The sequence below is a fragment of the Pestalotiopsis fici genome, assembly GCF_000516985.1.
Source record: "Pestalotiopsis fici W106-1 unplaced genomic scaffold PFICI_Scf_8, whole genome shotgun sequence".
Taxonomy (NCBI): Eukaryota; Fungi; Ascomycota; class Sordariomycetes; order Amphisphaeriales; family Sporocadaceae; genus Pestalotiopsis; species Pestalotiopsis fici.
Window position 1 is genome coordinate 170,464 of NW_006917098.1, and position 25,020 is coordinate 195,483.

Consider the following 25,020-nt stretch of genomic DNA (forward strand, 5'->3'; position numbering starts at 1 on the left):
TTCAGGGCGTTATTCGCAGCTCAAATATTGCTAAGAATTTATCTTTCGGGGGCTCAGATATATAGAGCAATACGAGCTCCGCCAACATCGGTAAACACCCACGGGAATAACAGTCCGAACACCAATTCGCGAAGAGGTTCTCCGCAAGTACGTATATAAAGAACCAAGGTAAAATGCAATGCGACGTGGGCAGCGCTTGTGCGGGGTCAAAGACGCAGTAGTGTCTCATGATGGCGTGGATATGAAAGTAGTGAATATCTTGTAATATCACAAGCCGTGATTCTTCTATGGCGATGACTTTGTGATTCGCAATTATTTTGCGAGTTCTTCTCATCTGGTTACGCGAGTTGACCTACGGGAACTCGTGTGGGTGATCATGTATTCTTGGCCTGCAGCTGGGCGCCAGCTGGCACTGAAAGCTCAACATTTTGGGAGAAAAGGTTTTGGGCCGCAAGCTTGTCGGTTATTCTAGAGGGGCTGCAGAATTGGAGAAGTCCAGCAACTGTGCTCATAACATTAATTACATTACGAATACGTCAGTCAAGCCACTGTCTCACTATCTGCGTCGCCATTTCACAATTGACCAAAGCTCCCTGCCTACAGAGTACATGCAGATCGCTGTGTTACACACCCTGGCTCTGATCCCTCGCACTATAAGCCAAAGACCTGGGGCAGCTATTTCTTGCCCGTCATAATGGCGGCGTCGATTTCAGAGCTTCCGCCCGAGCTGCTCAACTTGATCTGCAATTATATGCACACCAAGCAGGAGATTGCAAATTTCTCCCAATGCTCTCGTCAGTTTCGTGCGGTCGCCGCGCCACATTTATACCGTCACATCGATCTTCTCTCAACTTCTGTGTTCAATCATGCTCTTCGCAAAGATGCCGTGAGCCACCGCGTCGAAGCTCTAGTCAGGACCTTTCTACGAGATCGCAATTTGGGCTTGATGGTGCGACACCTTGCAATCAGACTGCCAGAGGTTGTTCAGAACAATGGGAGAGCATTGACACCTCTGGACCCGCAATGTGAGGATGTCGTAAAGGCCATCCTCCCAGATAGTTTGGATAATAGCCTGCTTGCCCAAACAGGCATAGTTGGGTCTACGTCTAGTGCCGGTTCTGTCGACAGTGGAAGCGATTGGGAAGAAGCAAATGGCAGCGACTGGGAGTCTACAGATGAAAGCGCCGATGAGGATGAAGTTGAGATACTGACCAATCACAATGAGTCGATCCCAGTCTTTGAGACCGAAGCAGACCGGTGGATATATCTTGCTGCTAGAAGCAAGGCCATTCGCGGAAATGTCATGTTCACGATACTTCTCTCCTGCATACCAGGCTTAGCCACTTTGGATCTCGAGATGCCTTCTGATGGATGGCGGACTGGGTTCCTTGATCGTGCTCTCCAAAGAGACATGACTCACCACAATGCACCATCACAACCAAGCCCATCATCGTTTCTGGCCAACCTTCGCCATATCTGTTTTGGATACACTTCCCCATTGCGACGAGGAGAATCATGGGTTGGGCCGTTTGTACTTCCATCACTCGAACAGATTTATCTCCACAACCTGTCCAGTCTAGGACCAATCCTCAGTTTTGTCAGGCCTCAATCTCTCAACATCACCCATCTGGAGCTCCGCGATTGTAGAGTTCCCGCTACGTCTCTCATCCGGCTTCTCTCTAGTCCCAAAGCGCTCAAAACCTTCATTTACATTGTTGGCGAAGAAAAAACAAGGGAGGACCACTTCGCGCCTATTAGTTACAGGTCTCTTCGTCTTTCCATGGAGAAACAGAAGGACAGCCTAGAAGAAATCTGGCTCGACTACCCGCACGACTATCACTGGGGCAACAGCACCAGCCAGAACACGGCGCCCATGGGAAGTCTTACTGCCTTTACAAAGCTCAAGCATCTCCGCATCGCCGGCACCTACATATTTGGTTTTGTGTGGACAAGCAATGTGGATGAGAGACGTCTGGTTCGAGCACTGCCAGAACAGCTCGAAACGCTTTGTTTGTGCCACGCCGACGAAGACGATGAGACCATTGATGGAATCACTTTTGTGCTGGACGCCAAGAAAACGGGCCGCTTCCCCGAACTGAGGGAGATCACTCTCGAAGCAGGGGCCATGTGGCATTTTGGCAATCGTCGTGACCTAGCGCCAGTCCTCGAACTTGCCGAAAGCGTTGGTGTCTACATGAAGCTTATAGATAACCATAGCGACCAAAGACTCGAGGAAATGTGGGAGCGAACTCATGCAGCTCTTCATTTCATGGAAAATCCTACGCAGAAGTCACGCAGAGAAAGTCCTTGGGGCTTTTACAGGGAAAAGTCGTGGCCCGTTCGAGTGAGTGGCATAATGCAGATGCCACAATACAGGGATATAACAGAGAATACAAGAGTGGTCCGAGCATCGGATGACTCAGATGATTCATGAGGTGGCTGTACGTCCGCTTGTAGCACACTGTACTCGGTCGATGCTGTCAATAGTAGGATATATGCTGGAAATCAATATGACTTTTACAAGAACGACTTTTAACGCCTCAAATCAGGGTATAATCCGACCAAAGTATCCCCCAAAACACCCTCTGCCAATTGCAAAGCCTTTCCGCAATAAGTTTTTGCCAGCAAATGGCATCCGGTCAAGACAAGTTCTTCCCACATGACCTTCTCAACGTCGTAGCCAAAGTCTCGAATTTGACTTTCAGCGGAGCCCCAGAGGCGTTGCGCGCTTCCCGTGGCATTTTTCTCAAATAGGGGACTCCCGTCCTGCAACAGCTGCTCAACATCGAGTTTGACAATGTTATTGTGGATGAAGAATGGCTTTGCGATCACCTCTTCAGCTTGCCTGGTCATCGTGTTGTTGGAGCTATCCTTGCGCTTGAACTTCTTAAGCTCGATTGGGCCCAACTGGAAGCCTTTGCTAAATTTTGCGCCGGGCGCATTAAACAGCTGCCAGTCTTCCCTTGGGTCCGCTTGCTTCATGCCAGCCGAGTGCCAAGTCTCATTCAACCTCCGTCCCATGACTGTCACACGGCTCTTGACATCATAAAAAGGGGTCTCAAGAACAAGCGCGGCATGAAGAAATGTCTCCTTGTCGCCTTCGCCAGCGGCTCCTTGACTCAGCATCGGATAGTAGAAACGTGGTCCGAGAAAGTTGTAATACAGTGCGAGGAGCAGATCGCGCGCATGCCGCGACTTATCGTAGAGCATAATGCCGGACTCTGAGCTCCGTCTTTCAGCTAGTTGAGGTACCGGTATATCTGCGATATCATAGGCCATATGACTGGCTGTGTTGGCCCAAAAGTCGGGCCATACCACCATGCCTGTAGACGTGTAAGGCTCCGCCATGAAGAGCAGGTCTGGGTTGTGCGCTGGAAAAGCGTCTGCGTCCAGGAAGAGGATCTCCTGGAAGGGGGAGAAAAGGAGGGCAAAGACCTTGAGCTGGCATTTCTCTTGCTTGATGGAAGGTGGCGCCACGTCAAGAAGCTCGGACAGCACGACGCATTCGGCGCCCATGGATGGGAAAAGTTCGTCGCAGACATGCTCGTCATAGTCTTTGGGGGTATCAAGAAAGGCCACCACTGGCAGTCTGGAGCCTGCTCGTCGCAGCATACGCAACGAAAGGATGACCATTTTGAAATACTTTCCGCCCGCCGTTGTAACTATGCCCCGGGTTCCTGGTTGATACGGCAGACCGGGAGCCATCGTGCTGGTAATGTCGAGGAAGGACTTGTGACTGCCTCGTAGGTAATTCACTGCCTCTTCTGGAAGTCTGGCAACGTCGAGCCGATGATGTTTGGGGTTCTTGTCAAAGTCGAACGCTTGGTCCGCATCGCTGGAGCCCCTGATCAACCTCACTGCATCTACCGTGGGAGTCACATCGCGCAGGTGGTTCCGAAGAGCATGCCAGTATTGTTGTACTCTTGGCGACCGAATGTGTTCTTGCCCTGATGCAAGTTGACTGGCCCGAAGAATGGTTATTTCTGCGTGCTCCTTCCTTATCCTGTCTGCGAGTTCGAAAGAGAGGTACAGAAAAGAAATAATTGCAAATGCGACGAGGATGCGCCAGGCTCGCGGACGTAGGGGCCGAAGAGCCATAGCGTTGTACTTGAAGAAACAATGAATAGAGTTGAGAATAGAGTTAAATCAAGAATAAATGCAAAGAGACGACGAGAGATGACAATCTGCAAATAAATTTGGAAACGTAAAGATCGTCAGTTGTAGGGGGTGATATATTTTGCTGTCGGTTGTTGGTGTTGGTTCTTTCTCATTAGGTCGCCGAATACCTTACCTGTCTGCTCACAGCGATGGTCGGACAAGATGGCCAGTCTCCAAGGCTTGCGATTACGCATGTTCTATCCGGTTCTCGTGAAGTGGGCCAGGGTGTTCCATATATCATAGCGAAGGGTCGTGTCGCAGCAATCCGGGGGTGGCCGATGGGTTAATTGGCTTCGGTATGCAGTTTCATAGGTTCGTCGCACCTGTCCGTTGCTCACAAGACATTGTTTCTTGAGTGGAGACAAAGGGGAAGAGGTTGAAACAGAGAGACAGCAAGAGAGAATATAGAACACAGGAATTCATAATATTTCAGTTTAGACAATAGGGAGCAAACTAATCATCTTGATCTCGAAGGAACCGTCTTCTTTTTTCTTTTTCTTTTCCCTCCTTTCCGTGCATGGCGAAAATCATACTTTGTTTTTTTCTCTGCCCAGGCTAGCCCGTTGCCCGCCCACCTGGAGCCTTGTGAAGCGCCGTACCATAATCGCGAAGGAGCAGCAATGAATCATGTGTATTGGTAGTACGATATTCTCGTTTGTCTAATTGCTAATTCCCACGCATCCTCACACAAACGCATACAAATTGGGCGATGAAGTGGATCAATCAACCTCGTTATGAAGGCAGCTGAAGGGTGAACATCGGTCATGCTAAAGATTTCCAGCCTGAGACACCTCTCCAATCGATCAAGGGGGCTCAGTCCACGTAACGTCCACAAAGATGGAAAAGGTACGATTGAAAGTCCTGCATGTCTCTAGTTTGATTGATTGCCAGGCTCGCATTTAGAGACTGCGATTAGAGTTACGATAACAAGAGTTTTCGGCACTTGTTTGTGGTCCGATTTTCGTGTACTTTGATGCCTCCTGTTTCCTGTGAGCGTGTAGAAGGTTTTTGGCGGCGGCCGCCAGGCTTTCCGGGCGTTGAGATGACAGGAAGAGGTTGTCGTTGCAATTCTTTTCGCACTGATAGATTTGCGTTATGCTATAGTGACGGAGTATAGTCAGATAGATTTAGTGTCATGGCCACTGCCAGTTAGAATTAGCAGGCATATTAACCTGTCCAGCACACCCGCTTTTTTGACTTGAGTGACAGCTATCATAGATGCACGGCATTTTTGCTCCACTGTCTCAAGTGTCAACTCAAAATGAGATCATTCCATTGAGTCATTTCTTTTTCTCTTATCAAAGGCCATGTAATACTCGGTACACACTCAGAAAGTCAAATAGATCAGCTCCAATCATGGGATTACTCTTATCCGATTGTCCCTTCAATGCCAAAGCCATTCCCACGTTTGTGGGCGGCTGGCAACAAGTAAATGTGCGCCCAACAGGATTGGCAAGCATGCCGCCGCCACCACCAACAACCAAAGAAATCACGCTCAGCCCAGCACGGCACAACAAAAAGGCTCCTTTAAAACACCCGTCCAATCAAGCGTCGAACCACGCATAATTCCTGTTTCTCTTCTTCACAGAAGGCCGTGTCGATCAGGCTTCCTCGACCTTGCGAGGCATCACTAGTCTTTCTAATTATAGTTGTCGTGCGCGACCCGGAAACGGGTGAATGCTGTCTTTTAATGACATCCCCATGCTTCCTTATGAAACGCATCCGAATTGTCAAATCAGCTTTGCGCAAGTTGTTAAGATTACCTACATATAGTCTTACCAATTGCCAAAGGGTATAATCAGCAAATGCGATAGTGATGTTGCGATTGTGACACTACAGGTCCGTGCTGGGCTATGTTGCGCATTTCGCATGAGGGATTGCTGGATGCAGAGGACTTGCCCAATCATTCTTTGAAGACCCTCTGCGAGAATTTGGAGTTAGCAAGTGTCACAAGAGTTCCATCAACTCTATATTAGCGGTTGCTTCTTTCGACTCGATTTCGGCATATACACGCACAGTCTTCTGTGAACAAGTTGAGAGGCGAGACAATTGTGCAACGATTTTGGCACCAGGAATCAAATATATCGATTAAGGTAGTATTTACAATTGATTTTCTGGCGTTTTGATTCAAGTACAAAACTTTATCAACCCGTATTAACGTCCATCACTAAAGATGCCGGCAGTTTTTTATGCCAATGTTCCTGGTTTTCTCATTGACGATGCATGATCCCTTGGCGCCATCCAGTAAGCAAACATGCCTTGTCCTATGATACCATTGCCCAGAAGTCCTGTTCATTGCTTCTTCACATCAGTATTATTGATGCTTCGGATCCATCCATCCGTTGATCCAGGAGTCGCAATAGTCAGGCCACTTTAGATCATGGCAGCGAGAGCGCCGAGGACGAGCATGCCAACAGAGCCGGCAGTAGCGACGGCGGCACCGGCAGTGACGACGGTCGACGGGGCCGAGGTGGCCGAGGCGGTGCTGTTGGTGTGGGCCTTGGTGCTGGTGCTGACAATGGTGGTGGGCACGTAGCTGGTGCTGGAGATGACAGTGGTCGGGTAGCTGCCGCCCTCGCTCTCCGAGGCCGATGTGGTGGCCTCGCTGACGGTGCTGGCGGCCGTGGTAGTCGGCTCGGCGACGGTGGTTGTCTCAGCAGCGGAGGTGGTCTCGGCGGCAGAGGTTGTCTCAGCAGCGGAGGTGGTGGAGTCACCGCCGGCCTCAACGGCGGCGCAGAAAGCCTGGGTGGCTGGGAGGACGTCGTCTATGATAGCGCGTTAGAAGGATGGCTTTGTATTCATGGAGTGAAACTTCAACTTACTGACGGCGACAGTGGCACCGCAAGCGCTGATGACACAGGTGGTGGCGTCACCCTGGATGGCGGTGATGTTGTCACACAGACACTTGTAGTCGGTCTCACCGCAAGTGGTGACAGCGGCCCTCGAGGCGTCAATGCAGGGGATGGCGCAAGAAGGGATGGTGGAGATGTCCTGGGCGTAGACGGTGGCAGCAAGGGCCGCGGCGGCGAAAGCGTACTTCATTTTGACGGTTGGGGGGTTTTTATTGGGTTGACGGAAAGACTACAGTGTCAAAAGTAGAAGAAAGACGTAGTATACAGTCAACAAAGGTTGATATGAATGGACTCGTGATTGGAAAACGAATGTATGGATGGATAGGGAAAGAAGGTAAAGAGACGTAAACGTTGCAATGGAGGGACACTCGAGCTTTTATGCCTCCTCCCCTTTTCCATTACATCCGGATATCCTCAACAATACACAACCACCGTCATAACGTAGCAGCATGGTTAAAACAAGGACCTGCGACCATGAAGCGCAGGCCACTATTGGGCGCAGGACGTCGGGCCGTCCAATCGACTAACATAGTCGATACACTTGGTAGACTTAGTAGAGGCAGGGGTTTAGTCGCCATATGTTATTCTGGTTTCGTAATAGTATCACCTTCCAGAGGCTTAACGAGAGGCAAGATATATTGAACTTGCCATATTCGGGCCAAGCTCCGATATGATCTGCAATACGCTGACCTGGTTGGTTCGCCTCTCTAGTCTGGGGAAACAAGGTAGCAATTATGCTTGTCGGGCTACGGCCTATGATCGACGGTTGTCGGGCTCTTCGGTAGAAACAGGTCTTGTCCGTATGCATTCATACCTGCACTGCGAGTACGTCCAGGGTCAAATCATCGATTGGATCATGTGAAAACCGTCAGGAATCCCTCGTATTAAGTGAGACAAGGAGGCAACACAGGGCAATATTCACCTCGGCTCAATTGGGGTAATTGGGGTCTGACTGGCCCTTAGAATCTCAGAGTTATGCAGTAAGCAGAAAGGCGATTTCTGGCGAGAATTAAACAATCACAAATGACCGCTGCGATAATTCCAAAGTCACAGTTCAATTTCCTCAAATTTCGGCGCATGGGATGCAACCGTAGCGGGTGATTATTGAGGGTAGCATTACTGCAGGTACGCAGGCGCGAGTGGTGAGCATGCCGAAGGGCAAACAGCCTGCACGCACTGATTCCATACAGCCGACCGAACGAGCGAATGGACGTATTGTACATTTCACGTACGAGAGAAAACGCCACTATTTCCCATAGGATCAAACAAAGAGGTTATGTTCGCCGGCCGAAAGAACCAAGAAACCAGGTACGTGCAAAAGTTCGTTCACAGACCCAACTCTATCTCTCGGAAGTGGGTACGCGAATGGGCTTAGCGCGGCCAAGGTTCATCTTACGCGCCAGGGGTTGTTCAAAATCCGGGGGTGGAGCCAGGCCTGGGCTAAACCTGTTATGAACTTATGCGTTGTGTGGATGTGCTGATGACCACCACACCTCCTCTTCGTCGTCCTCTTCGCGTCGTCTCCAGCCATTCCCCGGACCTGGGGGGGCCCTGCAGGTCTTCGCCCGTTTGGCACTGTCCACTACGTATATTCATGCCGAGGTGCACCTAGCTTCGGCAAGTCATCGATGAGAAGCAGCTGATGATCATGTCATGTTGTATTCGGCAGCATATGATTCTCTTTTCTCGAGGTTAGCGAGATGAGGCGGAGCTGAGAGGCTGATGGTGATACTGTACCTCGCTGCTACCACGTCGAGAAATTGGCATCGGCAGAAAAATTCTCTCACGGCAGTTTGTTAGTGGTCCCTTCCATTCCAACTACAATAGTCCTTGGAATTATGTCCGGAGGCAAGACAGCGTGATCCGGGTTGTGGTCCCCGGACAATTAGTATCGAGCATTGGTGGATCTGGAAATCACCTCACAGTCATTTCCCCAGATTTTATTCCCTGCACAAACCCCCGATCCCGAGGTCAAGCTTCTTCGAGTGGATCACATTTGAGGAGAACGAGATTAAGAGAACAAATCAGGGCAGCTACATGTGCATTCAGAGCATTTTAGCAAAAGTCTTGAACGTGTTCTGAGGACTGGAAAAGATCAATAGATTTCTCACTTTGTGGTAACTGGACAAACAAAAATTCGGAACCAACCTCAACATGGTGTCAGCAGTACTTCTGCGTAAAAAGACCGGCTCGCTCACTCCATTGCCATATTCATTGGTCCCGAAGCTAGAAGTCTAGAACTACTTGAAGTGACGCTTGCTCATTTCGCTCTTTACTCGCCTATGCATCGGGCGACGCTATGCTACGTTCATGCATATAACTGCAGCAGCAAATCTCCCAAGAGGCACATAGCACCATGTATTGATTCCAGGCTGAAAAAGTCCGACTGCTTGGCCTGGTTTCGCGCATGTGAAAGCGGCAATGAACCAGTGGTTATCCAGTCACACAAGTATGACGACCGGAGATTGCATTTACAGGAACGGTCATCTGGCACAGGGTCTTGATCCCCAGGATGGAAGAGACCGTGTATATTCCGTGACGAAAGTGATATGTCTTTTGCCATCATGATCTCTGGTAAATTTCATTCTTCACTTAGATTACCTTTTCTGTGTTGGATATTTTGAGACACTTTGATTATTCTTTCTTGGGCCATCCCCCTGAGCCAGAACCGCCCGGCTGGTAGCCAGTCAGACCTTTGACCGACGACTGCTTACACACAAGTGGGTGCTATAACTTACCGCCGTGCATCTAAACTTGTGGGAATTATAGTTAATTTTCATGGTGGGATATGGTCTCTCAGTGTTGTCACCTTTTCTTCCAGCTTCACCTGTTACCAGCGGACGCCCAGCTAGTTACGCAGCTACCATAGCCCAAAGAATAAGGGCGAGATCTGGCCCGCTGTCAGCTTCTTATCTTGGGAGAAAAAAAAAATTCCATATCTGATCTACGCTGTATATCACGGTTCGCGATGTGGCATTGCGTGTGCTGACGGGAACTAAGTTCTCTTCTGTTCTTTCCCCTAGTTGGTGCTGGCTAACACTAAAGGCCGCGACTAAGATACTCAACTCGATCACACCCAAAGAGCGAAACAGATACCCAATGCCATCTTCATCAAAAGCAGTGGCCTGAATATTCAGGTCGTCAAACTGCAAGCACTCGCTACCTCGAGTCGACCGCCTCGTTCAGATGTCGCAGTGGTACGAATGGGGGCTCAAGAACACAAGCAAATGTCCTCCAGCTTTGGCTGTCTTCTTCATGAAGAAGCGTATTGACTTGGGTCAAAGTTTAGCATAAGCTGATCTCCATTTTGGAAAAAAGCACTTTGCAATTGCCGAAGACTCCCGTGATAGTACCATCATTCTATTTTGACGGATCAGAGACCAGGACGCGCGACAATCGGCTTACCATATGACTAAAAGGGACGACTCACGATACTACGAGTATAGTAAGTGACGCCAGTCATGACTGAAAGCGGAAGCGGACCGTATGGGTCCACTCGTCACAGTCCGACGTCTGAAGTTGCCCAGCAAGACACAATTAGACTGAACTAAGATACGACTGGCATTTCAGGCCCGACCACGATAACTATCTACCTACCTGCCTGCTTACCTGCCTCCTCTCGGCTCGGTGCTCTCGCTCCAGCTTCATTAAGCGTACAGTGACGATTCGCGCGAAGGATTTCTCCGGGGGCAGCCGATGATTCTCTTAGCAACAATGAATGACTCGGATTCATTGCCTGAGCGCAACGCTATTCGCACCTCTAGCTTGCGTGAATTATAGATGACGAGGAATCAACAATCAGTTCTTCTCAAATATGACACAAGACCAGCCAAGGGCAGGAAGAAGGAGAAGAAGAAAAAACCATTCATCTTTGCAAATTGCCTCATCCTGAAGCTGACGTTTCGGCATTGCGGAGTCCTTGACGCGTCCCTGTCTTGTACCAGCCGAATCATGGTTTGACTATGGTCGCAGATTCTCGTGAAGGAGTCGGCCATTGCTTGTAGTAAAAATATTGCCGAGTATCATCAATTGAAAATCTCGTCAATTTAATCTGGGAAGATAATATCAATAGAAAGACTATATACTACGAACACGCAATTGAAGTCAAATTGACGACGTGTGTTTTCCGAACTCGGGAAAAAGCTAAAATAAAGTCCAGTCGCCGTGGACCCTTAGATCTCTTCCTCCCCCCTACTACCTACTAGGTACACTACGTAATGTGTCCTTGACCTGCGCGGAATTTCCAAACGCAGTAGACTACCCCGCCAACTTTCTTCAGGGCACTAGATTGCCCCTCCAAACCTGACTGCAGTCACATCCGAAGCTGATTCCATTCGAATTGTTCGGTAGTAAATTGTCGACAGCAGGAGAATAGGTTTCAACTGCCACAAAATTGCGAGCAAGATGGAGTTCGACACGAAAACCCGTAAGCAACGTCTACTATTCGAATGATCACCGTCCTTGCGCGACGACAGGCTAAGAAATACGCGTTGCACAGCCCCGTACATGACCAGCGACAAGACGTCGTTTGCGTTCATCTCTGCCCGCGACCGCTGGCCGGTCATTATTGTGTGTACACTCGTCCATGCGCATATTGTAGCGAAATGAGGGCTAAACGCAATTTCTTAGACGCAAGCCATCGACGACGTCTACCGAACGATCACCCAGACCAACGACCAAGCCAAGGTCGACGAGGGCAAGAAGATTGTCGAGGAGCTTGCCAAGCTCAAGTATGAGCTGCAACACAACCGCCAGTTGACGCCCATCCAAGATGACGGAAAGCCAGATATAGCACTCTACAATCAAGAGCTGGAGAAGCTTGGGCAGGTCGCATGGTTCAATGTTCCATGGCTGTACAGCGAATGCTACCTCTACAGGTGCGGACGACTCGAAAACCCATGAGCAACGCAATAAACACGCACGTCTGACTGACAGCAAGTTAGGCGCATCGCGACACACTTCAGCCTATCGCAGCACTGGAAATCCTACGACATCTTTGCCCGGCAGAAGATGAACACGTTCCGGTCCTCTCGGCCGGCTGTTGTAGAATTGGCCGCCCGGTACAAGGACCTCGTCACTCAGATCCACAACGACAAGAGCAAGACCGGCCCCGAGGCGGACGAAGCGCAAAAGATTCTCTTCTACGAGATGATGGAGATCTGTCTGTGGGGAAATGCCACTGACCTGTCACTCTTGACGAGTCTGACGTACGAAGATATTCAAAAGCTGCAGGGCTCCGAGGCACGCAAGGCCAGCGAGAAGAACATCTTGATCAACGACCTGGACAAGGCTTTTGATGTTCTACGCAAGGCGCGCGACGAGGGCAAGAAGGAGCGACGCGTCGACATCGTCCTCGACAATGCTGGTTTTGAGCTGTATGTTGATCTGATCCTGGCGGGATATCTCCTTTCCGCCGGCCTCGCGACCAACGTGGTTCTGCACCCCAAGGACATTCCCTGGTTCGTGTCCGACGTCTTACCCGGCGACTTTGCTGCCCTGCTCAGTGCCCTTGCGAACCCCAAGAACTTCTACGAGACGCCCTCGGATGACGAGAAGCACCAGGATAAGGTCCCCGAGCCCTTGGGCGAGAAGGAGGCCGGTGAACTCTCGTTCCTCTTCCAAGAATGGGCAGGATTCCACGCCGAAGGCCAGCTCACCATCCGCCCCAATGCTTTCTGGACTCACGGCGGCAGCTTTTGGAGGCTGCCAGCCGAGAAGAACCTGGTTGAGGATCTCAGGGCTAGTGAATTGGTCATTTTCAAGGGAGATTTGAACTACAGAAAACTGACTGGCGACGTGAGTTCCGTTACTTGACCTGACAAATCATTGAATACTGACTTTTCATAATGCAGGCTGCCTGGGATCCCACAACGCCTTTCACACAGGCCATTGGCCCGCTCGGCCCTGGATCTGGTCTCAATGTTCTTGCACTCCGTACCTGCAAAGCAGATGTCGTGGTTGGACTGAAGCCTGGCCAGGATGAGGAGATTCGTGCAACTGAGGGTGGAGGCGGTGACAGCGGGGCCCGGAAATGGGCTTGGAGCGGCAAATGGGCCGTAGTGTCGTTTTCTGGAGGCAAATGATAGATTTGGAATAGAACATCAAAAAGCCGGATTATAGAACGTAGATGATCATAGAGGAATCAAGAATTACTATTCCAAATCAGGATCCCGAGCCAGCTCACTGGCAACAAACAACGATATGTGATGGCTTCAACAAATGAGACATTTTACCTGGAAGCATAAATACAAGCCTCCATTGGCAACATACGATTGTATGATTTGCTGTGTCCCTGTTCTGATGATATATGTATGCGGCTTTCTTTCCGCATATCCACGTATTATGACTTTATGGCTTCATACCATCAGGACTAATTCACGAAGTTGGGCATCATATCTATTATTTTTCTCTACCCAAAATTGAAAAAAGGAGCACATTTATTTTTCTTTGCTTTTCCAAACCCAGCAACCTTTTTGCTCTTTAAAAGAGAACCCTTCCCAAACAAGTAAGTTTAAGTCTAGTTAAAGACAACAGTCTTGTGGCCGTTGAGGAACACCTTCTTCTCGCTCCACCACTTGACAGCGGCGGCCAGGACCTGACTCTCAACGTTGCTGCCCTCCTCGACCAGCTCCTTGGGGCTCAAGCTGTGGTCGACGCGGGCGACACGCTGCTCAATGATGGGGCCCTCGTCCAGATCGGCGGTGACAAAGTGAGCGGTAGCACCAATGATCTTGACACCGCGGTCAAAAGCCTGGTGGTAGGGCTTGGCGCCCTTGAAGGAGGGCAAGAAGCTGTGGTGAATGTTGATGATCTTGCCGCTCATGGCCTCGCACAGACCGGGCGACAGGACCTGCATGTATCGGGCCAGGACGACGAGCTCAATGTCGTGCTTCTTGATCAGGTCGAGGATCTGGCGCTCCTGCTCCAGCTTGGTGTCCTTGTTCACGGGCAGGTGGTGGAACTCAATGCCGTAGCTCTCGGCCAGGGGCCGGTAGTCTGGGTGGTTGGAAACAATGATCGGAACCTCGATACCGAGCTGGTTGGCCTTGGTGCGGAACAGCAGGTCGTTGAGGCAGTGGCCAATCTTGGAGACCATGATGAGCACGCGCGGCTTGGAGCTCGTCGCCCGCACGTCATAGTCCATCTGCAGCTCTTTGGAAAGCTCGGCCAAGGGCGCGTCCAGGGCCGCCGTCGACTCAGCGTGGCCAAAGTGCACGCGCATGAAGAAGCGCTCCGACGTGCGGTCCGAGAACTGCTGCAGGTCCAGGATGTTGAGCTTCTGGCTTGCCAGCAGGCCCGTCACAGCGTGCACGATACCCGGCTTGTCGGGGCATGACAGCGTGAGGTAGTAGTCCTTTCCGGCAGACATCTTGGCTTCAAGTTTGTTCAGCTCGGCGACCTTTTTCTTGGGCGGGCTGCTGCTGCTGCTGCTGTAGAATCTGGCCTGGGACCGTGACTGCCAGCTGTTGAAGCTAGCGGCGATGATTGGTGACTGAGAAGCTGGTCTGCCTGTGGCGGCAGTGGTGGTGGCACTGGAAACGGCGGCTGTGATGCGATTTGTTGTGCAGTGGCGCCGGCCGATACTCGTCAGCCTGACAGTGCGACAGCTGAACCCGGCGATCATCTAGCCCGTGTCCCTTGGAGTAAAGAAAAATGGTTTGAAGATTGAATTATGTTTTTTTTATCGTTCCGAGTCATCGCGGCCCGGCCCTCTGCAGGTTTGGTTAGAATTTGCAGGCGGTGACTAGCTGTGACACATTAGTTTGTGCCCCACCCATGGCATGGCTCCGCTGTCGGCTCATAGTCATTCGTAGGTAGCTGGGTATGTAATTAATGGAAATTAATTGGACTGAGACAATTCTAGATCATTTAACGTTTCCTGGTCCGCATGGCTATAATGGAAACAATCTATTGTATGGTAACCGGGCAGTGTATAATTACTAGCCGCCTGCTATATAGTGAATGGGGTAAGAGACGATCTCTCAAGAGTTCCACCAGTAGCGTTGCGATACCTGAATTATGCGACTCATGATTCGCTTATCAGCAGCAGGTACACCAAGCGAACATGTGGGGGAATATACAGCTGTAGGGCGTACCCAGATCGATGTACAGAGTCATAGTACTCAGATGTTCATTGAATTTTACATTTCAATCATCTAGTCTCATTAAAGTTCCTATTGTCGCAATCCAATGATTTGGCTCATTGTCAATCAATCGTCGAGCATGGCAAGAGTGTACCTAGAGGTTCGTCAATACATTGAATGTTTGCAATGGTGTCGAGCAGTTGAATTTCCGTATTGTCGTACCTTCGCACATGCATATTTCCATTATTGTACTATCTCAGTCGTTGTGGCACGACCTTTTTTGTAATCTTACCATAACGTGATCAGTAAGCACAAAAACATCCTGATACTATCCATATCACCTTTTCAACAACAAACCTGTTTCTAGAGAAGAGAACTGTAGACGGATCAACCCCCGCTACCTCGCCTGCAAGTCAATTACTTGCGTACATACCTAAACTTCCGGGTCGCCCAAGCAATGTACTGACCGCTCTTCGGCCGCCTGGAGAATATTCAAGAGCACACGCATCCCAGCTATAAGCCTTGGCGTTAGCAGTCACCAGGACGCTATGGATGTCTTCTTTCTCCTCGATGTACCTGTGGAACTAATGAATCATTTGCAACCATTGTCTCCTGCCTCACTTTCCAGAGCGCCGGCTTTTCGTGGAAGTCGTCGAGGATCGCGGGGGACAATGAGATCTCTGCAAGTTGTCGCAGACATGAAAAACCATGCATAGTATTGCAAAGCCCATGATTATGGTCTACCATGAGGTTAAGCGGCTAGGCATAGAGTTTGAATATATCCCTTGAATATATACCCCTTACTTCTGCCGAATCGCCTGGGGCTCTATATTGGCGCCACGTGCAGCGTTCATGGACGTGAGGACCGATTACAACATTGGTTACCCAATGGCCGAGGCAATAGACCATATCCATCTAGCCGCTCGCAACGTAGAGATACAAAGGCTTTGGTTCCCGCATACACCAGAGATACACTTTGCCTCACTGCCTTCGCCTTCGCCTTCGCAGCATTGGAGACAACACGATGAGGTGCTTGGAGATGATGTTCCGGTCATTTTGATCCCTCCGGAGCTCGAGTCCTTTACGTTCACCGGAGCGGACCCAAAATAGATAATCCCCATTCGCAACTTCATCATTGCAAGTGGGCGGCATATTTCCGAGTCTCGGGACGATTGACATCCCGGAATATTTATACGAACAGCGTCTAGAGTGTGTTGCATAAGGATTGATCACGGATGAGCTGGTGTCGAGGTTTGTTAATTCGAGGCAGAAACCTCATCGGAAAAAGCAGGCTAATCGAGATATGACGTGAACGAGCCGGGTTCTATGTCTCTCCCATATGCAGGATCATTTCCAGCTGTCTAGACCCCCAAGGCGTCCCGCACAACATGATTATTCGCTGGGGGAATTCGGTACCGTTTTCTTACTTTCAAACGCCCTAGGGCTCTTGATATTCACTGCGCCAGTGATAGTCTGCGCAGTCAGAATTCGACTGTGGACTGAAGCTCCCAATGCCAAAAGGTTCACACATCGTACCAAGTCTAGCGACTCAAAGAAGAGGGAGATCAAACCCTATTTTCTCGTCTCTTGTATATCTTTTTCAGTCACCTTATACGTGAGCGTGATTGGGGTGAGCCTGGGGATGAACTTTGATTTCTCTAGACCGGCCAGTTGCGATCTTGGAGTCCTCGCAGATGCGCCGAACGCCTTCTCGCAACGAGACTGCAATCCCAGGACCAACCCATTCTTGCCGGAATTCATACATGATACTCTTCTGTACGTAAAGAGTACATTGCACTCCTCTGCCAAGCCCACCTTCGAGTGCGGCTCTCTTGGCAGCCCCCACCATCTCCAATCCTTGGCTGAACGAGTGACAGCGGCGCAGCTCGGCATTCAATGCCAAGGCGCCGTTGGACACAAACATTACTCCAATGTCAACGTGGCACAGGATTCTATACTTCGTTAGATGACGACGACTGCTCGACCTGGCGCAAAGACATGACGAATCGTCTGACATCAATAGATAGCCTTGGGGCAGTGCGAATTATGATTTTGTTTTCCATTACTGATACAAAAGTTTGCATGAATTTCATCTCTATAGTAGCACTTCATGATATGTTTGTGAAAAAAAAAAGAGGCTTAGAAAAAAGCATTATTCCTGGACAAGAGCCCTACTACCACAATTATGAGAAGGGCAAAGATGCTAAGCAGGACAAGGGAACCATGAACATGAAAGGGGGTTACTCAATGCTATGCACATAGTTTATTGGGAATATCAACTCAAAACTCCAGAAGAATCCTTCATGAAAAGATGAACTGTTTTAAAACGATTCAAACTCCAGAATGCCTCGACATTAAAAGGGCATATGCTTGAATGTTTTTACAGAGCAATCATTCCAACTCCAACGGCAGCTGCAACAAGGGTGTACAGACCAATGGCAAAGTCACCAACGGTGAAGGCGCGGTCCATACCAACGGGGGCAGCAAAGTTGGCAGTGGAAGAGGATCCAGAGGTCGAGGAGGCACCGGTGGCGGTAGCAGCAACCGAGGCGGATGAGCTAGCAGCCTCCATCAGAGCATCACAAGTGTCATCGCTGACGGGCTCGCTGTTGATGGTGGCGGAGCCATCAAAGTCGCAAGCAGTGGAGGCCGAGTTCTGGTTCTCGTAGTAGGCCTGGAGAACGGCACCGAGCTGCTGAGTGGAGTTGCAACCGACGTAGGGGCCGTAGACACCAGAAGACTCATCGTGCTTAATGCTGGAGCAAGCATCCTCATCCTGGGCGCAGATGTAGCCGAAGATGTCGCCGTAGTCCTCGGTGTCCAGGTCGGCGGAAGGCTGGCAGGTCAAAGAAGCGTACATGCACTCGCAGAGCTCACGGTTGGGGGTAGGAGGCAGAGCCTCGGCAGCTTGCCAGTCATCACCAGTAGCAGGGCAGGACTGAGCAGAGTTGGTGGCCTCGTAAGCGTCCATGGAGGTGGAGGAAGGAGTGGCGGCGGCGATCTTGCTGGACAGGACATCGTAGTTCTCCATGGTGCTAGCATCATCACCGTCGAGCTCGACCAGACCGTAATCGTTGTCCTCCTCGAAGTACATGTAGACAATACCACCAGAGAAAACGCCAGTCATCTCGTCAGAGAACAGGGCAGTGGTGTCGTCCCAGGTACGGCCTTCGGCGCCACCTTGGGTGTTGCAACCATACTCAGCAAAGAAGACGGGGACGGAGTAGTTGGAGAAGAAGTCAACCTGGTCGCTGTAGCCAGACGCCTCAAAGCTGCTCTCACCGCACCAAGAGTAAATGTTGTAACCGAAGAAGTCAATGGCCTCGCTCTGGTTGCCGCAGTTGAAGTAGTCTGCAAGGTTGTGGCGAATGTTGGCATCATCGTTGGCAGCGTAACCAACACCCATCCAGCGTCCACCAGCAGCCTGCTTCTCAGCAATGTAGTTCTTGGTGTCACGAACAGCAGCCTTGACGTAGGCAGAGGCGTCCGTGTTGGAGGCGTTGTTGGAGACCTCGTTTCCGGCGAAGAAACCAATGACGTTGTCGTACTGGCTCAAGTCGTCGACAACGGCCTTGTAGCGGTCAAACAGGTCGACATTCCAGGCCGGGCTGTCTCGGTTGATGGAGAGAGATGGCTCACTCAGATCAGAAATGACGTAGATGCCAGCATCGGACAGCAGCTGCATGCAGGCCGAGTGGTCGGAGTCAGGGTTGATGGCATAAGTTCGGATCACGTTGGTGCCCAGAGCAGCGAGAAGGGGGACATCACGCTTGCAGTTGTCCTCATCGGCCAGGGGATCGACGTAAGTGTCCGTGGTGGAGGAAGTGTCACCGCCAGCGGCAGTGTCTTGCTGGTACGCAACACCCTTGATGAAGAACTGTGTTCCGTTCTCGTAGAAGAACTTGGTACCCTTTACGATGACGGCATCGAGGGCGGCGACGTTGCTCGCGAGGAGCAACGAGGAGGCCAAGGCTGTCTTGAGCATTGTGAATATCTGTGTGTGGTTTTGCAACAAGCGAATAAGTGTCGTTTCCTTCCTTCTATGTTATAGTGATGTGGAAAAAATGGCGCCGATGTAGCTGAATAGCTAAACGTTTTGAAAAAGATGGTGTATCAATGAGTGGCAGAACTAATAAGTTATTCTTTAATGAGTGTGAGGGACAGAAGATTCCTTTTCTTCCCGATCGCAACCTAAGTAATTACAAGAGGACGACGAAAGAGAAAAAAGAGAGTTGAACTGATCAAAATGCAAGAATCCAGAAGTATGCCATGGAGGAGGACATTGGGGGGTGAAAAAGGGCTTGCTCGTTGCCAGCGACCAGGCTAAGACCTGTTAGTTTGATACCCAGAAGACCCACGCAAGGATAGGGGATGCTAAGTGATTGAGATTGGGACTAGCGCATCACATTCTCCATGTGGATTTATTTGGAGCCCGTTATTAATCATAACGAATCGATGGATGGATGGATGGATGGGGGCGCATGGATGCCAGGAACAGCGGCGAGAAGGGGGAAGGCAAGAAAAGTGGTGATGGCGCGTCTCCATAATAGCTGCTGGGGGACGCGGTTATTGTGTGTTTCATTCGCCGCCTGAAGAAGCCCTCGAGAGGTTGTCTGTTTGTCCGTCTGTCAATTTGTCACGATTTTACTTGCCTGTAGGTATACACAATACCTGCTGTGATTTTGTTTTTGCTGGAGCTCAGGCAGAGGCGCAGCGGACGATACCACTAATAGCATATAGATGCAACACTAAATAACAGCGGTACTTCGGAAATGAAGCAACAGCAGCATTGTTGGATGTTGTTGTTCCCCGACTTGCTGCTTGCTCTACTGTTGCTCCTGCTAGACAAAGATGGGCGAGATGGGGCGATTGGATTGGCCTGACCACGGGCTGCCATGGAGAAGCTCCACGTTCATTTCGTCTGTCGAGTTGCGGGATCCACAATGCCAGCTCCGAGCCTTTGACATCCCAGCCAAGGACTGCAAGGAGATGGGACAATACGATGTTGCTGCATCTGGGCCCCCTCTGTCCGTCTCCAGTTTCAGTTGATCGCAGCCCCCGAATGCCCGTCGGTGGTGGTGTCTTGATGGTCTGCTTGTCTCGCCGTCGATAGTCTTATAACTTGCTCAGGACAAGACGTGGAATTGCGTACGACGATTCGGACCTGACCAATAAGATGCTCACCAAGTCCAGCGACAAGAGTTGACCGGTTGCTTGGGAGTCTTGAGGGTCATTTGAGTGGTTGGTTGGCATTCTTGGAAAGAATACTACCAGGTTGGCAAAATGGCAGTGCTCTGCGCTCTCGGTGCTGCACTCGGGACCATTCATCAACGATCTTCCAAGATTGATTATGCGAATGTACTAAGGATTCTTGGCACGATCAGCGTAGGAGCCGATGCGCACATTGCATAGGTACGGCATGCCACACTAATTCCTTGTGTGTTCGAAGTAGTAGCTCGCACATACCGGCAACTCACATTGTGGCTTTGTATCATTTGATGCTCCTTTCCTTTCATTGAGTCTCTCTTGCTATCATGTTCTTCTTGCGCTGCCCGGCCTTCCAAATCCGAATAAATGCAAGAAAGAAAAGAACAGCGCTACGCACCCCCTTTAGTTAAGCTTGGCCCACCGCACTTACTCTAAACTTTTCAGAGTTTTTGGCTCATGGGCACTTGCCACAGTTTGCAGCCGCCGGGCCCCAACCTTACGATAACTCTAATGCCAAGACCCTGTATTCGCACTACCCTGATCATCAATTGCGCGTCCCTCTCAATCTGCCACGGGGTTGGACAACGGGGTCATCTTTTTTAGTGTCCACTATTGCATCTGGCAAGCCACTATCCGCCAACTGGCTTGACTGGCAGTACTCTGTAGCTGGCTGCTGGCTGCGGGCTAGTTGGCTAGAACATTACATAGTACAAACCATCCAATGTCTGGCCTCATTTCATCTCAATTCTTCCATGTTTCTAGAAGCCCCAAATTTACTTGTTTCGAAATCCTTCCCGTACATCCACCAAGCCAATCCGCCAACACCATGTGAAAGATTGACGGCGTCAGTGAGATGCACATATAGGGAATGAGGATGCACAAGATACGCGCGGGTTGTTTTGCACCGCCTCGTTAGCCTCGTACATTGTCCCTGCCTTGCCTTCCAATTCGCTCTTGTGTGTCGTCTGCCAAGCCTGCTAGATGCCGATACATTCCCTCCCCGGCCTTCCCGCCCTGCTAAACCACTTGATCGGCCGTCCCCTTATTTATTTATTTTCCTTTCTCTGGCCTTTCTTTTGCGCCGTTTCAAGCCCGTCACGTATCAGATAAATTGGAGCCGGCCGATCTCTTCTCATGCATAACTCCACCCTCGACGTCACTCGCTGGCCGTTGGGTGAAATGCATGTCTCTCGCCTGGCAGTCTGGAACGGGCGCATCGTTTCAGCCATCGGCCGAATCACCGTTGCCAATCAAATGGATGCTTGTTGATGATAATTAGAAGAATTGCCAGAAACTTCGGTCCGGGTCTGGGAAGTCTTTGAAGGACCGGGCATTTTTCATCTCTTCCTAATTTTGAAATATATTGATCCCAGTCCATACAGGACGGCATCCCACAGTTCATAAACTTCCTTCGCCAGCTGCGAAAGAGCTCTGCGCGACATGACCGTTTGCTTGTCTGTGTCACTGGAATGGCGTCGGATGAGATGAGAAGGAATAAGGTGAGCAAACAATGTTGCGGAGAGTATATGATCAAATTTGGCGGCTTTGACGAGATCCTACGAGGATCTTGATTACTGCTGCAGTAAAGCAAGAAAATGCCAAACAAAATGAGCTTGCTCAAGGTCAAGGTCAAAGAAAACCTAGAATCTGCAAGCCTCAAAAAGCCCGAGAAAATTGAGGCTTTTATAACATCCAGCCCTCGACAAGTTTCGACTCGCTGCCCAACAATAGCTCGAGCTTGGCGGCGAGGCTGTAGCCTACCTACCCAACCTCAACGGCGTCATCTGAAGGCGATGCCCACCACTATCCGCTGATGCCAAGCTACCTTGCTTATGCCGTCCGCACACTTTGGCAGCACAGCCGGCAGAGAAATCTTGACATGCCGATGACTGCAAAAACACATCATGCAAACAGACATGCAGCTGCATTACACCGATCCTGACCCGGCCTCGGATACAGTTTTGCATGGAATTCAACAAGAGTATACTCAGGCATCGGACCGGTGGTGCCCATCTCACCAATTGTGGATTTTTGCGATTTCGGCCGCGCTATGTCTGGGACTTTCAAAAACAAACACGGCGCCGATCGGTGCGTAATTTTTTTTTTTTCCCTTTCTCGAATTCTCTTCCTTACCGCAGAGCTTTGATCCCCCGATCATCAGGAGAGCAACCCAAGTCAGCTGGCTCCGAAGACCCCGCAACACAGCCTCTGTCAAACGAAGTATGGGGAAGTTGTGTCGACGATCATGCACCTACTGCTCGCACACATCAGCTGCCAAATTACGATACTGCAATTAGCCGAGTCGCATTCCTGTCAGGACCGTATTTCATTCTAGACACGAGCTCTGCTGCGATTCCTTGCTGGCTCAGGTTTTCGGTCATGGGTCGTTGCATTCTGTGGCCCACGGAGAACTTTCTGGATTGACTCATCCATAGGCTTGACCAAGACACCAAGTGAAAGGCCCTACGGATACTTGCTGACATTGATGGAGAGGGCGGCCGAAGGAAGGCAAAGGTACAAGCCCGTAGTGCCGCCCGCCTTACTGACCTTGCGCAAGAGCGACTTGAGCTTGCATGGACTAATCATGTCCTCGTCCACGCTGGAACACAACCAGGATTACAATCGTCGCAGCGGATGACAGCTCTGCTACCATGAGTTGGGATATCTTCACTGATACCGCGCCGAAGTAAAAGAACGTCGTTCCATCTTGGAGTACATCTCGCGCATTTCATTTTAGTCAGCTCCAACGACTTGACCAGAATTGGCGTATCCTAGTGACACCGGGATCGAATAGCCTGGTTTCGATTTGCCAATGTCCAAAGATAATGTTGTGCCCGAATGCCGCAGCGCGGTTACGAGACAAGAATGTCTTTACAGGAATGATTCAACGCAAACAGGTCTGGATGACAAGCGAACAGAAGAGATAATCGCTTATCACTATGCACCAGCTGCAGTCACGCCAGATACCCGTCGAGGACGGCATCCGAGTGAAACCAAGCACGTCAACGCTTTTACTCAAATGTGCGGCCTTGGTCAATTCAAATTGGCAACCCTTAATTCCTGGCTACTTGATAAGAATGTCTCACGAGGAATTTCAAGGTGTATCTTACCAACCAAAAAAAAAAAAAAAAAAAAAAAAAAAAAAAAAAATCAATACTCCTCGTCTCATCATCCCTTGCGGAACGGAGGCGTAGACATCGACTCGGGTCGAATAAGATCCGTTCAGCCATTCTATCGTCCGCTTTGCATACTAGACACCGAACGTGCGCGCGTCGACAAGCATTCGGGTGGCTTCTGGCCAGCGCGTGGCAACAACGAGCAACGCTTCTTGACACACTAGAAGTATGTAGGTTTCAGCCTGGCGGCACCCAGGCTCTGTACTGAAGAGCCGGCATATGAACGACCCCTCCCGTCGACCGCAACACAAACAGAGGTCGAGGCTGCAGCCTTCCGCTAGAAACGACTGTCTGGCGGACACATGGCCCAGATATATCTAGAGGGGCTCTCAATTGTACCTATCTCACTGTTCTCATTTGCTCAATCCCTTGCTGCACGTGAGATCTTAGCAGAGGGCTCAAATGCCCTTATCCGGTCCGACCCGATTGATGCACCTCCAGAATCCCGACAGTTCTGTACATGTAGCACATCGCAAAGTACCTGAAAATGAGAGAGGCTAACGTACGGCTTGAGGTGACATGTGGCGCTGTGCCGACGAGGGGGCGATGAGCTTGGGCTGCCTTCAAAATAGTTGTGATTGCAGTCGCATCATGTGTAACCCACTCCCCAGGAATGGGCCAGCGAGAGGGCGCACCACCTTGCCACCTTTGCAGGTTCCAGCCCCGAGAAGACGATGGACTAGCCAAAGCCAGACCAACTATGCCCAATAACCAATTCGCCGTTGTCAGCCTTGAAGACGACTTTATACGAATATTGACTCGTCAACTCTCGGTATGCAACGAATACAGGGCGGCACAAGATAGGGTTGAGGATCTGCACTTGCTTCACATCTTATGCCGTCACGGGCTTGCTCAATTGATTCCCGCCCAGACTCGTTGCTTTCGTCGCACCCCGCTCGCAGTCACATCTGATCAACTGATCCAGGACGATGTGTGACGCCCAAGAGAGAGAGAGAGAGAGAGAGAGAGAGAGAGAGAGAAAGAAAAGAAGATGCCGTCTGAGGGCGGCGTGGGTAGACAGACCCCTGATGGGACTTTTCTTCTGAGGGGTATTCTCGTCACCTCGGATGCATTAAAAAAGTACTTTAACTCCGGATCCCTGTCCCTGGGCTGCGATCCGGCTGCCAGAAATGGCCTCATAATCTATCCTGGCTTTCCATATATGGTCAAGCCACAACGCCGTCGCATGAATAGGACAGGCCGCATCTGGAAATCGTGCTGACCTAGCTGTACTTTTATCGTCTTCTTTGAGCGACGGTATCCTTATCGTGCTGTCTTCGGGAATACGGAGGCTGAAGTTTTCGTCCCGCTTCTGGAAGCAAAAAGGACTACCGGTTGTGTGTTCCTTGCCAAGAACTTAAGCGACGATCTTCACGTGCTTTTTTTTTTCTTCATGGTGTGTCTCAGGTTGATAGATGGCGCTGAGAGGCGGTCAAAAAAAACCATCCGCGGTAGCTGCTTGGGTCACGTGGAATATTCGAGACGAGAGGCAAGAATCACCATGCCGGCCGTAACGTCGCCTTTTCTTTTGTATTTTGCTTT

The 25,020-nt window shown here is 50.3% G+C and overlaps 6 protein-coding genes across 6 annotated transcripts; 2 read left to right on the top strand and 4 right to left on the bottom strand.

The window, feature by feature from the left end:
• Positions 1–694: 694 nt before the first annotated feature.
• Positions 695–2,434, top strand: PFICI_10752 (uncharacterized protein; the record flags this gene model as incomplete). Its single annotated transcript, XM_007839333.1, has 1 exon — positions 695–2,434. The coding sequence occupies one exon, from the start codon at positions 695–697 to the stop codon at positions 2,432–2,434; it is 1,740 nt and encodes a 579-aa protein (XP_007837524.1).
• A 98-nt stretch (positions 2,435–2,532) lies between these two features.
• Positions 2,533–4,098, bottom strand: PFICI_10753 (uncharacterized protein; the record flags this gene model as incomplete). The annotated part of the gene is made up of 1 exon (XM_007839334.1): positions 2,533–4,098. The coding sequence occupies one exon, from the start codon at positions 4,096–4,098 to the stop codon at positions 2,533–2,535; it is 1,566 nt and encodes a 521-aa protein (XP_007837525.1).
• Positions 4,099–6,531: 2,433 nt separating this feature from the next.
• On the bottom strand, positions 6,532–7,200 carry PFICI_10754 (uncharacterized protein; the record flags this gene model as incomplete). Its single annotated transcript, XM_007839335.1, has 2 exons — positions 6,532–6,923; positions 6,981–7,200. The coding sequence occupies 2 exons, from the start codon at positions 7,198–7,200 to the stop codon at positions 6,532–6,534; spliced, it is 612 nt and encodes a 203-aa protein (XP_007837526.1).
• A 4,316-nt stretch (positions 7,201–11,516) lies between these two features.
• On the top strand, positions 11,517–13,093 carry PFICI_10755 (uncharacterized protein; the record flags this gene model as incomplete). The annotated part of the gene is made up of 4 exons (XM_007839336.1): positions 11,517–11,579; positions 11,640–11,887; positions 11,954–12,806; positions 12,863–13,093. The coding sequence occupies 4 exons, from the start codon at positions 11,517–11,519 to the stop codon at positions 13,091–13,093; spliced, it is 1,395 nt and encodes a 464-aa protein (XP_007837527.1).
• Positions 13,094–13,527: 434 nt separating this feature from the next.
• PFICI_10756 (uncharacterized protein) lies at positions 13,528–14,634 on the bottom strand (the record flags this gene model as incomplete). Its single annotated transcript, XM_007839337.1, has 1 exon — positions 13,528–14,634. One exon carries the CDS (start codon positions 14,632–14,634, stop codon positions 13,528–13,530), a length of 1,107 nt encoding a protein of 368 aa, XP_007837528.1.
• Positions 14,635–17,474: 2,840 nt separating this feature from the next.
• On the bottom strand, positions 17,475–19,079 carry PFICI_10757 (uncharacterized protein; the record flags this gene model as incomplete). The annotated part of the gene is made up of 1 exon (XM_007839338.1): positions 17,475–19,079. One exon carries the CDS (start codon positions 19,077–19,079, stop codon positions 17,475–17,477), a length of 1,605 nt encoding a protein of 534 aa, XP_007837529.1.
• Positions 19,080–25,020: the final 5,941 nt, after the last annotated feature.